Below are 15,328 nucleotides of genomic sequence, written 5' to 3' on the forward strand. Positions count from 1 at the left end.
TGCTTTTTCAACTCAAAACTTTCAGGGGCCCCGAGCAGGAAATGTCAACAGTTAAGAGGGGCCTGGGCCTAAAACCCATCCTTGCCTATCAGGACGCCAACGCTGTGAGAGCCTAATGCCCCTCTCCCTGGGCCTCATCACAAATTGGGGTCAAGTGTCTGATGTGGAGAACAGAGATCTCTCTCATCTTGGAGAGGGCCTCTTGCCTCCTCCCCTGTCCTTTCAAGGCCAATTTCCACTTGGACAAAGATAGTGTGGGGTGTGTATGATTTACCCCTTGTGAGACCTCAGGCATATCACTTCCCTTTTGAGGATACCCATGGCCTCCCCTCCACTGTGGAGTGATGCTGGGGGAAAAAACCCTCAAACTACTTTTGCCACCCCTATGAGTCTATTTCCACATCAGTAAAATGAGGCATTCCTCTTTACTGGTCTCATTGCTATTGCTAACGATCTCACTCCCTTTCAACCAGTGACCTCTTACTTCCCAGGTAAAACACAGTCCGGATTAGAACTGCTTCAGCTTTGTATTCCCAAACCCACCTTTCCTCTCCCTACTGGTCTCTTATCGTATATACTTTTCCATGAGTTATTTCCCCTCTCTTCTATATAACCAACTTCTCGTCCTTTCTACCAGGTTGGCCAACAGCATATATGTAAAGCAGACTTGAGTTTCCTCCCTCTTGAAAAACAAACCCAACACACCTCCAACCATTTCCCTCTTGCTTTTCACAGCCAAGCCTCTTAAAATGGGTTGTCTACACCCATCCACCGGGTTTCCTCATTCTCCTATTTATACTCTAGCCCACTCAAAGATGGCTTTCACCCCCTCCTCCTCCTCTCACCACTTTCCCTGAACTATAGATACAGCGTGTAACAGAACTGACCACTCCTTCAATAAAACACTTTCCTCCAGATTTCCCAGACAGGACACTTCCGTTTTCTTTCTACCTCTGGCTGTTCTGTCAGACTCCTTGGGTACCCTCCTCCAGAGGCGGTATTGTGCACTCCAGACCTGATATCCCCAAGCCATTATTTCCAGTCACCTGACTCCCTTGCATTTACCTTACACTCAGCGTGCCCAGATTGGGGTGTAACAGTGGCCACCACTTCCATTCCTATCCTCTCTCTCCTAGACTTTTCATTACTGCTCACCAAACAATGCAGCGGCTGTTTGACCAGAATGTGCTCTATTTGTGGAGCCTTCCAGACCTGAAGTTATGAGGGCGCCCCACGCATAAAGTCGGGGAACCCCTTTGGGCCTATAGCCCCACTTAACTCCATAAGTCACTTAAGCCTGGGTAAAACGCCAGCTTTCCTCCTCCCTCGCCCCCCACCTCACTCACAGGCACGGTGGGGCAAGGATATAATACTTTATTCACTAACAAGGGTTAAGGGTTGTAGTGAGCGGGGAGTGGGCACTATTTCCAGGGGTCCCAGTGAGGGGATTCTCCCTGCCGCCCAGTTGCCAGGCAGCCAGGCCTGCCATCCCACCCTTTCCCAGCCCCTGGGTGGTGAGCTGGGGACGTCCTGCTTAATGCAGCCCCAGGTAGGGGTCCCCGCGTGTCCGCCCCCTCCCCCAAGCCGGATGCTCACAGCCCTGCGGCGACAAGAACGGCGGCTCAGCTGCCCTCGCACTCTGGGCAGCGCTCGGTGGCCGTGGCGGCCGTGGCGCCAGGGGGAAGCTTGAAGTCCCGGCCGCAGCGGGCGCAGATATAGAGACGGCGCCGCATGTGCGCGCGACGGTGGCGGATGAAGTGCGAACTGAGACGGAAGCGGCGGCCGCACTCCGCACACGGGTAGGGCCGCTCGCCCGTATGCGTGCGCGCATGCTCCGCCAGGTTGGAGCGGTGGCCGAAGCGGCGGCCGCACACGGCGCAGCGGTGCGGTTTCTCGCCCGTGTGCACGCGGCGGTGCTTGGCCAGCGCGGAACTCTGCGCGAAGCGCGTGCCGCAGTCGGCGCATGCGTACGGCCTCTCGCCCGTGTGCGTGCGTCGGTGGCGCGCCAGGCACGAGCTGCCGCCGAAGGCGCGTCCGCAGTCCGGGCACGCGTACGGCTTCTCGCCCGTGTGCACGCGCAGGTGCTGTGCGTAGTTGGAGCTCTGCGCGAAGCGGCGGCCGCAGTGCGCGCATGCGTACGGCTTCTCGCCCGTGTGGCGCCGCCGGTGCTGCCGCAGGTTCGAGGCAGCCGAAAAGCGCTTGTCGCACTCGGGGCACTCGTAGGGCCGCTCGCCCGTGTGCGTGCGGCCGTGTTTGGTCAGCGCCGACTTCTGCGAGAAGCGCCGGCCGCACTCGGTGCACGCGAAAGGCCGCTCGCCCGTGTGCGTGCGTGCGTGCTTGGCCAGCGTGGAGCGGCGCGCGAAGGCGCGGCCGCAGTCCGGGCACGCGTGTGGGCGCGCCGGGTCGGCCGACGGCGCGGGCGCCTCGCTCGTCCGGACCTGCGGGGAGAGGGGGAGGGGGGACACGTCAGCCCCGACTGCCGGGCTCCGGGCGCGGGAACCGGAGGCCAAGGTGTCCGCGAGCTGCAGCCTCTCAGTTCCCGTTCGTAAAATAGAAAAAGCGGCGGCGCCCGCCTCAGGGCGGTTGTGCACTTTAAATCAGACAGTTCGTTAACACACGTACACAAGGCCTGTCATTCTAGCAATTCGTTACTAATCGACATATTTATTGACCGCGTACAATGTGCCGGGCTCTGTTTAGGCAATGGGGATTCAACATCAAATTTAAAAAATCTGCTTCAGGAAAAATAGAGTGCTGGTATTGGGGCAGGGAGGAGGGTGCTGCACATTTAAATAGGATTGTTAAGAAACTTTACAGAGGGACCAGCAAGGCCCCCCGGGGAGTCTGCCTGTTGAGTTCCAGGAATGGCTTGAAAAAGTGCCTAAGGCAGAATGCTTGAGGGGGAGAATGATGGAAGAGGTGGTCTTGGAGAGGATCTCTTAGCTTAGGGCCAAGTAATATGAATGAGATGGGGAGCCAATAGAGATGTCAGGTGGTTTGGAACAGGGATCTGAACACACCAAACTCATTTTAAAAGTCACCCTCAGGTTGCTGGAGTTGAGAACAGAAAACAGGGGAGAGGGCAGAAGCAGGAGCCCAGTGAGGAGGCTACCTGTACCGCAGCCATCTCTGAAGAGAAGACAGTGGCTCAGACCGAGGTGACAGGTGGAAAGTGAAGGTAGGTGATCTGCTTCGGGATATATTTCGCAGTTTGAGACAACAGATTGGATAATAGATTGGGTAGGTGGTGTAATGAAAGGAGTCGAAATGACTCCCAAGGTTTTTGAGTTTGGCCACTGCAAAGGTAAAATGGCCATCCTCAGAGATGAGAGCAGTGGGAGAAGCAAGGTGGTAGATGAAATTTACTTCAGAGCATATCTGCAGTTCTGGACACATCTGGAGCTGAAAGAGGCCTGTGCTTAGGGATGTTAACTGAGAAGCTGTCAACCTATCAATGGTCTTTAAAGCTGAGTCTGGATGAGGTCACCCCAGGAATGGGCAGAGAGAATCTCGGGGAGCAAGATGGGCAGCCAGCAGTCAGTGAGGCAGGAGAGCCAGGAGGGCCTAGTGTCTTAGAAGTCAGGCCGGGACAGAGTCCAGGCTCTTTAATAAACTTTTCAGAACAAGCACCTATCATTTTTTAAGTGGTGAAGAAAGCAAGGCCTGAAATGGAAAATTTTGAAAATGAGCCAGTTTCATGAGGTCTGAGCCTTTAGAGATAAAATAAAAAAAAGAAAAAGAAATGCTTTGTAAGAGGCAGGGGAAGAGAAAACATTTTGTACCAACAGCAGAGTGAAGAGGAATATTGGGGGCACGTTGCTCCCTTCTCAGAAAAGAGAATGCTCATCCCAGCAAAAGTGATATACTGAACACCTACCGTGAACCAGACAGGCACATTAATTCAAAACCAAATGAAGGGGCACCTGGGTGGCTCAGTGGGTTAAAGCCTCTGCCTTCAGCTCAGGTCATGGTCCCAGGGTCCTGGGATCGAGCCCTGCATTGGGCTCTCTGCTCAGCAAGGAGCCTGCTTCCCCCTCTCTCTCTGCCTGCCTCTCTGCCTACTTGTGATCTCTGTCAAATAAATAAATAAAATCTTTAAAAAAAAAAAAAGAAAGAAAGAAAAGAAATGCCTGGCACAGATTAAGGACAAGAAAGTGTTCGCTTCTCCCCATATTCAGTCTCCACAAAGCAGTTAGTATTGTTCTCATTTTATAGATAAGGAAACTGTTAAGAGAGGATGAGTGACAAGGAACAATAAGGCTCTTTTCTTTCAGAAGTTGCAAGGAGAGCAACTTCAAGCCTTTCAAGATCCTTTGTAAAAAAGGAGCTTTTCTGTAACCAACTCAGAAAATGGAAAATAAGGCAGTTTGGGAAATTAGTGACCAGCCATGGGAACTTTCGTTTAAACAGTATACATAATGATAACAGTGATAACATTACCTCGAAAGGCTTTGACAATGCTATTTTATGTACATTATTGTATTAGAGCTTCCTGTCACCCCCTTGAATAGGGTGTTATCTTTTGATAGTTGAGAAAACAAAGGCTCATTGAGTTAGATTCAAAAGCCAGGGGGAGTTGTGCCTGACTCTAGAGCAATCACCCTTACCCGGTAGGCTACACTACTTCCCCACTTAGAACAGCCGAGATGAGACAGAAGCTGGACTCCCAAGTCCCTGGTGCTTTCCAAGAGGGATTCAAGGTTAAAATACAACTTGATACTTTAAATCAAGAAACTCCCCACAGCAGGTTTGGCACAGTCTGAATTCACGGTCATACTTTCCAATCTTGCCCTGGTTTTGACATCTGTTGGCTTTATTTCAACATGTCAGCCACTGTGGCGAGGATTTTTCTTATTATATTTACATTTTTCTGGCCCATTTTCTTTGGCACCCTTCTGTAAGATGACTTTGACGAGTCTGCGGGCTTCCTTATGCTGGGTTCACTGCCTTATGAGAAAGGAATTCTTCACATGAGTAGCCTTTGTATCTCTAGCTTCAAGAAGAGGGACCTTGGATGCCTCCAGGGAGATTTTTTTTTTTTTTTTTTAAGTAATCTCTACACTCAACGTGGGGCTCTAATGCATGACCCTCAAACACGTGAGATCAAGAGTCACATGCTCTACCAACTGAGCCAGCCAGGAACCCTCCAGGAAGAATCTTGGTGAGACAGGCAGGGTCGAGCTCATTAAGACTCCGGGCAAGTCACTCCCTTCCCCTGCCTCAGTGTCCCAAGGAAGGCGAGATAGGCTAGGGGATAAAAATTTCCCAACTTGAAGCATGCAAACCTCAAGAGGCAAGAGGACTCTAGGTGTTACGTAGGGAAACTATCTTCTTATAATCATGTGTCTATTTTCATGGACATTAGAAAAACAATAGATCACATGAAATCCACAATTCCATCCATGTTATTGTGTAGACGAAGGTTTATTTAACAAAACGATGAGAATCTATCTGATGAAAAGCATTAAATAAAGGAGCACAACAGGTGGGCAATGTACACGTCATTGAAGCTTGGCAAATACCTGGCTAGGGGAATCATTAAAGGCCCTTCTGTGTCTTAAATTCTACAGCTAGTAGACTTCAACATTAGGATGGTATTTGCACTATAATGAGAGGTGCTATGAGTATATAATCAATATTCTATCATAATGGGAAAATCCAAGTATTTGAAGTTTGTGATTTTGTCTTCCTGCTTATGTTTTTGTTTGTTTGCTTAGGGTTTGTTTGTTTGTTTAAATCAGGGCAAACATGTCTGTTTCGCCCTAGCCATTACTTTCCTAAATTAAGAACAACAGCTGCCATCACTGATGATTCACTACATGCTACGAACTGTGCTAAGGGCTTTTCATCCATGTTCTCGTTTTAAACTCTCACAACCCTTTGGGTTAGGTACCTATCTGCTCCATTTTTGAACAAGGAAATAAGACCCACCAATAAAGCGATTACCCAAGGCCCTACCACTCATCAATGGCAGAGCCAGGGTTGGCACTGAGAGTCTGTCCTTGTCCAAAATACCTATTCTCTTAGCCATGATGCAATTCTCTCTGACAAGTTGGAGATCACCTACACAGCTTGTCTCCCTGCCCTAGGCTCTTTTAGCAGTCAGGATCTCATCTCCCCTTCTTGGTACAAAGCATAAAATAATGACCCTATTCTCTTGCTCCTAGCTACAGGAATTGTGGTCCACAGGTCAGCAACATCAGCATCACCTAGGAACTTGCTAGAAATGCAGAATCTCAAGGCCGACCCCAAACCTGTAGAATCAAAACCTTCATTTTTAACAAAATCACCAGGTAATTTGTATGCATGTTAAAAGTGAAGAAACCTGATCTAGAAGAGACAAGGGCTACTGCTGGAGAAAGCAGGTGGAAAGGGGGAAGAGGGCTTTACAGGCTGAAAGACCACATGGGCAAAGTCTTAGAGATGAGAAAGGGTCAGGTATGTTTGAAGTCAGGGCATGGCATGGGGACTGAGTGATTAGAGAAAGCCAGGATGGGGGGTCAGAGGGTGAGGAGCTTTGAATGCCAGGCTTAGGAGCTGAGACTTTAGCCTGAAGGAAACCGGAAACCACTCAAGGGTTTAAGCAAAAAGAGGCAGGATTGGATGTGCTTAGGGCCCTCTGAGAAAATCTCTTCTACTTATTAAAGATAGACTAGATTTTCATAGGCAGCGAGAGGGTTCTCCAGGCCCTGAATGTGGCATAATTAAGGTCTATTCTGGACAATGAGTGGCCATGGGACTGTGTGATAGCAAGAAGTCACAGAATGTCAGCCTTGGAAAGAGCTTTCGAGATCACCATTTTTGGAAACTGAGTCTCAGGGAGACCACACAGCAAGTTAATGAGCTATGCTGTGGGCACAGTACTAAATACTAGTTGGATGTCTGTGTGCCATCCTCAATTCCAGCCTCCTTCCCCAAACCCAGTAACCCAGATGATACTTCTCAGGCTGGTATTCGAGGACCTTAACTTTCATTACCCCTCTTCACAGAGGAGAAAGCTAAGGCCAAGCTGGTAAGTGACAGAATTAGGATTTGAACCAATGCTTTTCATCGCTACATGATACCCTTTGGAGTCCAGCCCTCCATACCTTTGATGACTAGACATGCCTACTCCCCACCTCCAGCCAGCCCAGTCGGGGTTCCCAAATATCCCCTTCTCTCCATCTTTTCTCCACTGCTATCACAACCTTAGAGCAGGCTGTCAGCGTTCCCTGGCCTGGTCTTCCCCATAGCAGCCAGTGATTCTTCTAAATAGAAAATCCAGTCATGTCCCTCCCCCAATTTGATGCTCTAAATTCCTATGCTGGCTTCCAACGCCATTTTACTCACTGTTTCCCCCCGACTTCTCTGGCCTCATCTCTGCTGAACCTCTGCGTTTGCTATTCCTCCTCCTGGAATGCCCTTTCTCCTTCTGCATTTGCCAGATCACCACAGTGTCTTCAAACACCAAGTCAAAAGTCACCTCCATGAAGCCTCCCCCATTGTCTGCCCCCAGTCCTCTGTCTAGGCCTTCAGTCTGGCTTCTCTGTTCACTCCCAACCCTGGGGTTCAGCCCAGAAGATTCTTTGATAAAAACAAGTTGAAAAATCTCCAGAAGGATGACCTCGTGCAAGGTCCTGAACTGCAAGGAGAAGAAGGACTATCAGCAGCAAATTTTTACATAGTGTTTATTATGCACCAGACACGGTTCTAACTCTTCTCAAGTACTAACTCATTTAGTCCTCACAACCTCAAGGAGTAGATGCTGTTATGATTTCCCTTTTACAAAGAGGAAACTGAGCCACAAAGAGGGGAAGAAACTTATCCAAGGCCATACAGCTGGGAGGTGATGGAGTTGGAAGTCTACCTAAGCTCTGGAATCTGGGTTCTTTTTTTTTTTTTAACATTTTATTTTTTTAAGTAATCTTCACACCCACCATGGGACTCAAACCCACAACCCCAAGATTAAAAGTCACATGTTCTACTGACTGAGCCGGCCACGTGCCCCTGGAGTCTGGGTTCTAGGCCAAAGGTGAGATCAGGGGATCCATAGAGCCAGAAGAGGCAGGATGCGCTAGGATGACAGGCCAAGGAGGCCTCAGGAAAACGGAATTCAACAGTTATTTTGACTGCAATTGGTTACCAAAGCAGCCAGCCCCCTTCCCCTAGGGCCCACCATACCCACTAGGGGGCAGCAGAACCGTCTTTCCCAGAGAACTGGCCCCTTGCAGGAAGAAATCGGAGGGAGCCTGGGCCCAGATACCCCGCCCAACAGGAGTCCTCCAGATGGACACAGGGCTCCTCTGGCAGGGGGGTAAGTCTTATAAGGTTCTGGGAGGTGAAAACATGCCTGGTAGCATTTAGGATCTCCCAAAGGGAAATCTAACTCATATTCAGATCTCCTTAAAACTCCTCTCTTTAAACCTTCAAAACCCTCAGGATAAAACCCAGAGGAAAAGTCCCACCCAGCCTGCCAACCGCCTTACTCTCATCCATGCTCCGCATGACTGAACCACCAGACTTCACTTCTCCCAGTGCCCCACCCACTTCCCTGAGCGATGACTAGGGCCATTCCTTCTAAATCTCAGATCCCCACTGGTCTCAGCTAAGCCGCCCCTTTACCGACTTTGAGACCTTGGGCCAGTCACCAAACAGTCCAGTTTCCAGGGCCTCAGTTTCCTCACCTGTAAAAGGGAACAAATACTACCTACGTTCCAGATTTGCAGTACTTAGAACAGTGTCTGGTGCATAGCAAATGCTACTGAGGGCCACTTGGTACTGTTGTTGTTGCCTACCTAACCACCACTCCCTCACCCCCAAGCGTGCAGTTCCCAGCTCTGGGCTTCCATGCCTCCTGTGCCTGCACCCATCACACGGGATTGTAGCTGCGTGGTTATTCATCAGTCCCATCCCGCTAGACATCAAGCCCCACGGGGAACCAAGGACAGCTAGCACAGTACCTGTGACATCTCTATGACGGCATTATGGACAGTAGGGGAGAAGGATGAGCCACCAACCCTGAGATTCTTCGTCTTAGACTCAGGAAAGTAGGGGCTGGATCGCTGGTTTCTCTGAGGAAGGCTGGGCCTGACCAGATTTAAGGGGGACCAAGCCCCCAGGGGTGGGACACGTACCTCCTTGTTGTCCATGGGGATCTTGAGTTTCACCACCTCATACTTCTCCTCACCCTCATCTTCCTCACCCTTCACCAGCAGCACCATCTCCTCTTGCATTTCTTCCTCTTCCTCTTCCTCTGTCTGCTGTTCACCAGGCATCTTGGCGTCCTAGGGGTAAGCGCTGGGTCAAAAGCTCAGGACTTGCACCCCCCACCACCCTGCCCCCCGCCCCATGGCCCTGACCCCAGCAAGGCGGTGGAGCCTTGGCTTTGCCCGCCCTGCACTGCCCTCTTCCCTCCACCCCAGGACCAGCTCCGAAGACACTCGTTCTCCCCACTCATCCCGGCATTCAAGGCCCTGAATAGTTCGAATCTCCAGCCCCAGCAAGTCGCCACCCTCCCCGCGCTGAGTCACTCCCCGGCGCCCCCGCCAGCGGTCCAGAGCTCCAGGGCACGGGCTGGGGGCGGGATCGGGGCGGAGACCCTGGGGGGGTGCGCACTCACCAGCAGCAGATTCCGTGCTCGCACAGCCCGTGGCCAGGGCGCCGGGCGGTTGGGCACTCTGCGAGGCCGCGGCTCCGGGGGCGGGGCGGGGCGGGGCCTCGGGAACGGCCGCTCATTGGTCATATCTCCTAACCCCGCCCCCAAGGGGGAGGGGCCCAGAGGACCCAGGCGTCCGGCCAGAACTGCCCCAAGAGGGTGGCGAGCCCGGATCTGGCGCCCCTCGCTGTACCCCAACTCCCAGGAACCCCCGGGCCGCCCCATCCCGGCGTCCAAGGTCCTCACAGACCAGATGTAACCTACCTTCAAGGCTCGTCTCCTGTGGCCGCGTCGGAGGTCTCCGCTGCGGCCAGGCGCTTCTGCTCCGCCCAAAATAGGCCACGTGCGCTCCCGCCCCGGCCTGGGCCTCTCGCTGGCGCCCCGCCTGGAGGGCGGACCCTGTTGCCTGCTCACCTCTCCCCTTCCCTCTTTTTTCCTCTCCCATTTTTTCTCCTTTCCCGGCGTCGCCTTCCCAGTCTCCTTGCCTATGGGATGTTTTGCCCCTTTTGAATATGTACTTCCCAAATCAACAGCCACCCAAGCTACCGCAGCTACTTACTGGGTGGTGTGCCTACTACTCGCCAGCATTATGCTAAACGTTTTACACACCTGATCTTTGATCCTCGTAAGGGTGGGTCCATTTTACGGGTGAGCTAAATGAACTTGAGGGAGATAAAACGGAATTTGCTTAAGTTACACAATAAGGGTTGTCATAACATTCCTGACAACTGATAGGCTAAGTGGAAAATTAGTAGCCCAAATCCAGTAGCTCAGATCCAGTCCACAGAAGTATCTTGTTTGGCCTTCAGGTTATTTTTACTTTTAAAAATTCGTTTTAGGGGCGCCTAGGTGGCTCAGTGGGTTAAGCCTCTGCCTTTGGCTCAGGTCATGATCCCAAGGTTCCGGGATTGAGCCCGGGCTATCTGCTCAGCAGGGAGCCTGCTTCTCCCTCTCTCTGCCTGCCTCTCTGCCTACTTGTGATCTCTCTCTGTGTCAGATAAATAAATAAAATATTTTTTAAAAAGAGATCAGGAGGGATGCCTGGGTGGCTCAGTTGGTTAAGCGGCTGCCTTCGGCTCAGGTCATGATCCCTGCATCTTGGGATCTAGTCCCACATCGGGCTCCTTGCTAAGCAGGGAGCCTGCTTCTCCCTCTGCCTCTGCCTGCCACTCTGTCTGCCTGTGCACACGCTCCCTGACCAAAAAAAAAAAAAAAAAAAAAAAAAAATCAATCAATCAGGAGTTTTATAAATATCTTAAAAGTTTCGTTTTTAAAAAATAGTGGTCTTTTACACATTTTAATTTCCCACACTTAAAAATTGGGATATTTTGTATAAAGATCTGTATTTTCCAGTTCTCTTGAAAAAGGTACCCAATTCTCCCATTTCATGAATGGGGCACCTAAGATTCAGAAAGGAAAGAGGAAAACATTCAGTAAGTGCTTGCGATCCTTATGTCTATTTATAACAGCCCTGTGGAGATCAATAATATTGTCTCCCAGGGCCCCTGGGTGGCTCAGATGGTTACGCTTCTACCTTCCGCTCGGGTCGTGATCCCAGGGTTCTGAGATCGAGTCCTGTATCTGGCTCCCTGCTCAGTGGGGAACCTGCTTCTCCCTCTCCCTCTGCTGTTCCCCTTATTGTGCTCTCTCTGTCGTCAAGTAAAGAAATGGAATCTTTTTTTTTAAGATTTTATTTATTTATTTGACAGACAGAGATCACAAGCAGGCAGAGAGGCAGGCAGAGAGAAAGGAAGGCTCCCCGCTACGCAGAGAGCCCAATGCGGGGCTCGATCCCAGGACCCTGGGATCATGACCTGAGCTGAACGCAGAGGCTTTAACCCACTGAGCCACCCAGGCGCCCCTAAATGGAATCTTTAAAAAATAATAATAATATTGTCTCCCTCTGACAAATGAAACAAAGCTTAGAGAACTTAAGTAATTTGCTTGAAGTCACAAAGCTGGTAAGTAGCAGATTCCAAAGCTCATGATCTTTCTGTTGCACCAAATTATCTTTCCGACATGAAATTACATGAAGAAATTGGTGGCAGAGCCAGTTCTCAAACTGAGTCTCAGTCTTCAGAGGCCAGGGCATAATTTGGATGTTGGGATTACATCTGGTCAAACTTTTGCTCTTCCTCAGAGCAAGGAAAAAGGGACAGATGCCTGGATACTCACACTCAAGATCTCCGCTCTGGTTGTGTGGGCCCTGCTATGTGCCTGGTACCATCCTAGGTATTAGAGATGCCTAGATGGAGTAGTGAACAAAACAGACAAAAAGCTTGGCAGCTACAGCACTTTTAAGAGTGTAAAAATGTAAACAAGTAAATCAACAAGATAATTGCAGATAATGTAATTAATAGGGCAAGTGGATACGATAGAGTGGGTATGGTTGGGGGCTTTCTTATTTATTTATTTAGGAGAAGGAGAGAGAGAGAGTCAGGGGAAGAAGGGACAGAGGGAAAAGGAGAGAAGCTGAGGCAGACCCTTTGCTGAGCATGGAGCCCGATGCTGGGCTCAATCTCAAGACCATGAGATCATGATCTGAACTGAAATCAGGAGTCAGATGCTTAACCAACTGAGCCACCCAGGCACCCCTTGGGGGCTTCTTTCATGTGCGTAGGGAAGGCATCTCAGGAAATAATACTTGAGATGAATCTGGAATGATGAGAAAGGATTAGGCATTTGAAAATCTGGAGGAAAAGTGTTCTAGACAAAACTGCAAAGGCCATGGGGCACCTGCGTGGCTCAGTGGGTTAAGCCTCAGCCTTCCACTCAGGTCATGGTCTCAGAGTCCTGGGATCGAGCCCCACACTGGGCTCTCTGCTCAGTGGGGAGCCTGCTTCCTCCTCTCTCTCTGCCTGCCTCTCTGCCTACTTGTGATCTCTCTCTCTCTCTCTCTCTCTCTGCCAAATAAATAAATAAAGGCTTTAAAAATTAAAAAAAAAAACCTGCAAAGGCCTAAGGTGAGAATAAGCTTGGCATATTTGAGGAACAGAAAGAAGGTTTGTGCAGCTGGAGCCAAGTGAGTTAGCAAGGGGAAATGTAACATGAGAGATGGAGTAGATGTGGGAAGGGGCCAGGTTATGCCTGGAACCCCAGTTCTAGCAAAAGGCTTGCCCTGATTCAATCAGTGAGAAGACTCAGCCGGGAACAGTGAAAAGTCACCCCTGGAAGGGTGTCCTGCCAGAGGAGGGCTTTGGAATAGATGCTTGGAAAAGAAGAAAAGGACTTCTGTCCACTTGTTCTACAAACATGTACAAGTATATACCTGAACTCAGATTCAGTTCCTGTTCTTGAGAATCTCATAGTCTAGCAAAAAAGATTGTAATTAAAATATATATTTTATATGAATAAGTATAAATATATATGTATGAAAGATAAGCAGTAGGTCTATAAATGTTCTGGCAGATATTAAGATGAATGAATAACAATAACCCCTTGGGAAGGGAGTGGTTATCGGGAGCGGGCTTCTCTGAGGAGATAAATGTGAAGGACCTTCAAAGATGACATATTGACAAGGAGGTAGCAGCTTGTGGGACTGTAAACTCTTGTGAAGACCATATCATGTTCCAAGGACACTGCGCACCGAAGTATTTAGTGAGGCCTATTGTGTTCCAGGGTCCTGCTGGGACAGTTCACTGTTTGAGTTCAGATCCGTTTAGAACTTTGCTTCAGTTCTTGAATGCCCAAGGACTTGGGAGCAACCTCTTCTGTCTGCCTAGAAGACTCCAGCTCCTATACCATCCCTCACTCCTCCTTTCTTAGCTTACTCCAAGTCAATCTGTAGGGCTAAACATAGCTGCCACTTCTTTGGAAAGGCCCTGGAATCAGTTAGGACTCTCTTCTGTAGCTGTTCTTCCTGCATAGTCCTTTCTACACTTGTAATTATTTGGCCAACGTCTGTCTTCTGCATAGAAACTGAGGCCAGAGACTGTTACTCATCCTCGTAACCCCCACACCCAGCACACAGTTGGTAATCATCCTCAAGAAGTTCTCCATGTTTCAAGTGCTCAGAAGAAGTAGATTCTAACTCAGGCTGGAGGTTCAGGGAAGGCTTCGGGGAGAAAGCAATGCTTGAAGTGGTCTGACTTGGAGAGCTGAACAGGTCGGGGGTGGGGTGGCGGAGGGAATGAGCATTCCAAGTAAAGAAGCAATATTTAGGAAGCACAGGGCTGAAACCACACAAATGGAAGACCTTGAATGCCAACCTGGATGCCAAGGAGTTACATTTTCCAGAGGAGACATATGGAGCTACGGCAGGGTTTTTAATAGGGAGCGACACAAACAGATGTAATTTTACAAAGATCACTGCAGGAGACTGGTAGGGTGGGGAAACACGGAAACCAGCAGGGGCGATCTTCCAGACGCCCCCCAAAGGCCTCCGTTCAGGCCTATGGGTGCGTGTGCCCCTAAGGACCGAAGCCGCCAAGGACCCCAGGCCTGAACGCAGCATTTCGAGTGTGTAAAGCAACTTGGCAGGGGTGGGAAGCTCGAGAGGAAGGGCGCAGTAGGCGGCTTCCCTTGGTTTCTAGGGAAGCCGGGCCCGTTGTTAAGATCTCGCGAGAGCCTCTGTCCAGGAACCAATACCCCATGGAGACCGCCCAGACGCCCAACCCGCGAAGTTGCAGAGCGGTCCTGCACTTCATTTCTTAGATGGGTGAACTATCCTCGTCTTTTTTTTTGTCACTAGCCAATCAGGTCGGTTCCTCTTTGCTTTCTTTCCTACTGGCGCCCTCCTCGGAAAAAGCTAGGAATTGGGAGTCTTGCTCTTGATGACGCATGGGTCGCTGGGAAAATATGGTTGCTTTTTCCGGGGGATAAAGAGGCATCCCCTTTGCCCTCCCTTTGGGCTAAGCAGTCAAATGACCTGCTTCTCGCCCAAAAAAAAAAAAAAAAAAAAAAAAAAAAAGGGCCTCGGGGAGGCGGGGTTTCCCAGTAGGCAGAGCCTCAGTTTGGGGGACCTCCGTGCCTGAACTAGACAGACGGCCACATTTCTCTCTCCCCCACCTGTCGCCATAGCAACGGCGCTCCCCGATCTACTCTGTCTACCCCCACCCCACCCTCACCCCCGGGGCGCCGAGTGTTTTTCCTTTTAGGGGTCGCGCTCGACGTTGTGACGTAGGTGGCGCCTGTGGACAGCCAGAACTCAGGTCTGGGGCATCAGCTGACAGACCTGATGGCCGTTTTTTCCAACTAGCTGGAAAGCGGCTGACTATTCCAACTTCTTTATTTGACCGGCTCGAAGAGGGCAAGGGACCCTCACAAGTTAACCCCGAGTGGTGAGGCTTTGACACCTTCCCCTACCCCCTCCCCGTACACACACAAGCAGAGTCCAAGCTTCAGACAAGAAAGTTTATTGGCCAGGAGATACACAGAGATGTGGCTGTCCTGCCTTGGAGCTTCCCTGGCCTCTCCTCACTCCAGTCCCGCCCTCACCCAGCCACTTTGTCTCTGCTGCCATCCACCAGGACCTGGGCTTGGCATCGAGTGTATGACTGCTCCTCCTGCTGTTTCTGGTCTATTCCGCCAGCGTCCAGGTGTTAGGGCTGGTTGGGGTTCTCCAGGGCAGGAAGGTCTGGGCTGTCCAACAGCACCCTTCCTGGCTAAGACCATGTCTAGTGGCCTAAGACTGCATACTGCAATCCACATAGCAATACTTTTCCCATCAGAAGGTTCAAGATGCCCCCTGCCTCT

The 15,328-nt window shown here is 50.4% G+C and overlaps 1 protein-coding gene across 2 annotated transcripts; it reads right to left on the reverse strand.

Moving 5' to 3' along the window:
- Nucleotides 1–1,358: 1,358 nt before the first annotated feature.
- On the reverse strand, nucleotides 1,359–10,015 carry ZNF771 (zinc finger protein 771). 2 transcript variants are annotated; one of them, XM_032842622.1, is made up of 3 exons: nucleotides 9,899–10,015; nucleotides 9,114–9,263; nucleotides 1,359–2,438 (listed from the first exon to the last, which is right to left on the reverse strand). In XM_032842622.1, exons 2-3 carry the CDS (start codon nucleotides 9,252–9,254, stop codon nucleotides 1,623–1,625), a joined length of 957 nt encoding a protein of 318 aa, XP_032698513.1. In that variant the 5' UTR covers nucleotides 9,255–9,263; nucleotides 9,899–10,015; the 3' UTR covers nucleotides 1,359–1,622. The 2 variants fall into 2 exon arrangements, with proteins under 2 accessions (XP_032698513.1, XP_032698512.1); XM_032842621.1 differs by lacking the exon at nucleotides 9,899–10,015 and adding an exon at nucleotides 9,599–9,889.
- Nucleotides 10,016–15,328: the final 5,313 nt, after the last annotated feature.

Source organism: Lontra canadensis, unplaced genomic scaffold (assembly GCF_010015895.1).
Source record: "Lontra canadensis isolate GAN:19392208 unplaced genomic scaffold, GSC_riverotter_1.0 scaffold132, whole genome shotgun sequence".
In the NCBI taxonomy this organism is placed as follows: domain Eukaryota; kingdom Metazoa; phylum Chordata; class Mammalia; order Carnivora; family Mustelidae; genus Lontra; species Lontra canadensis.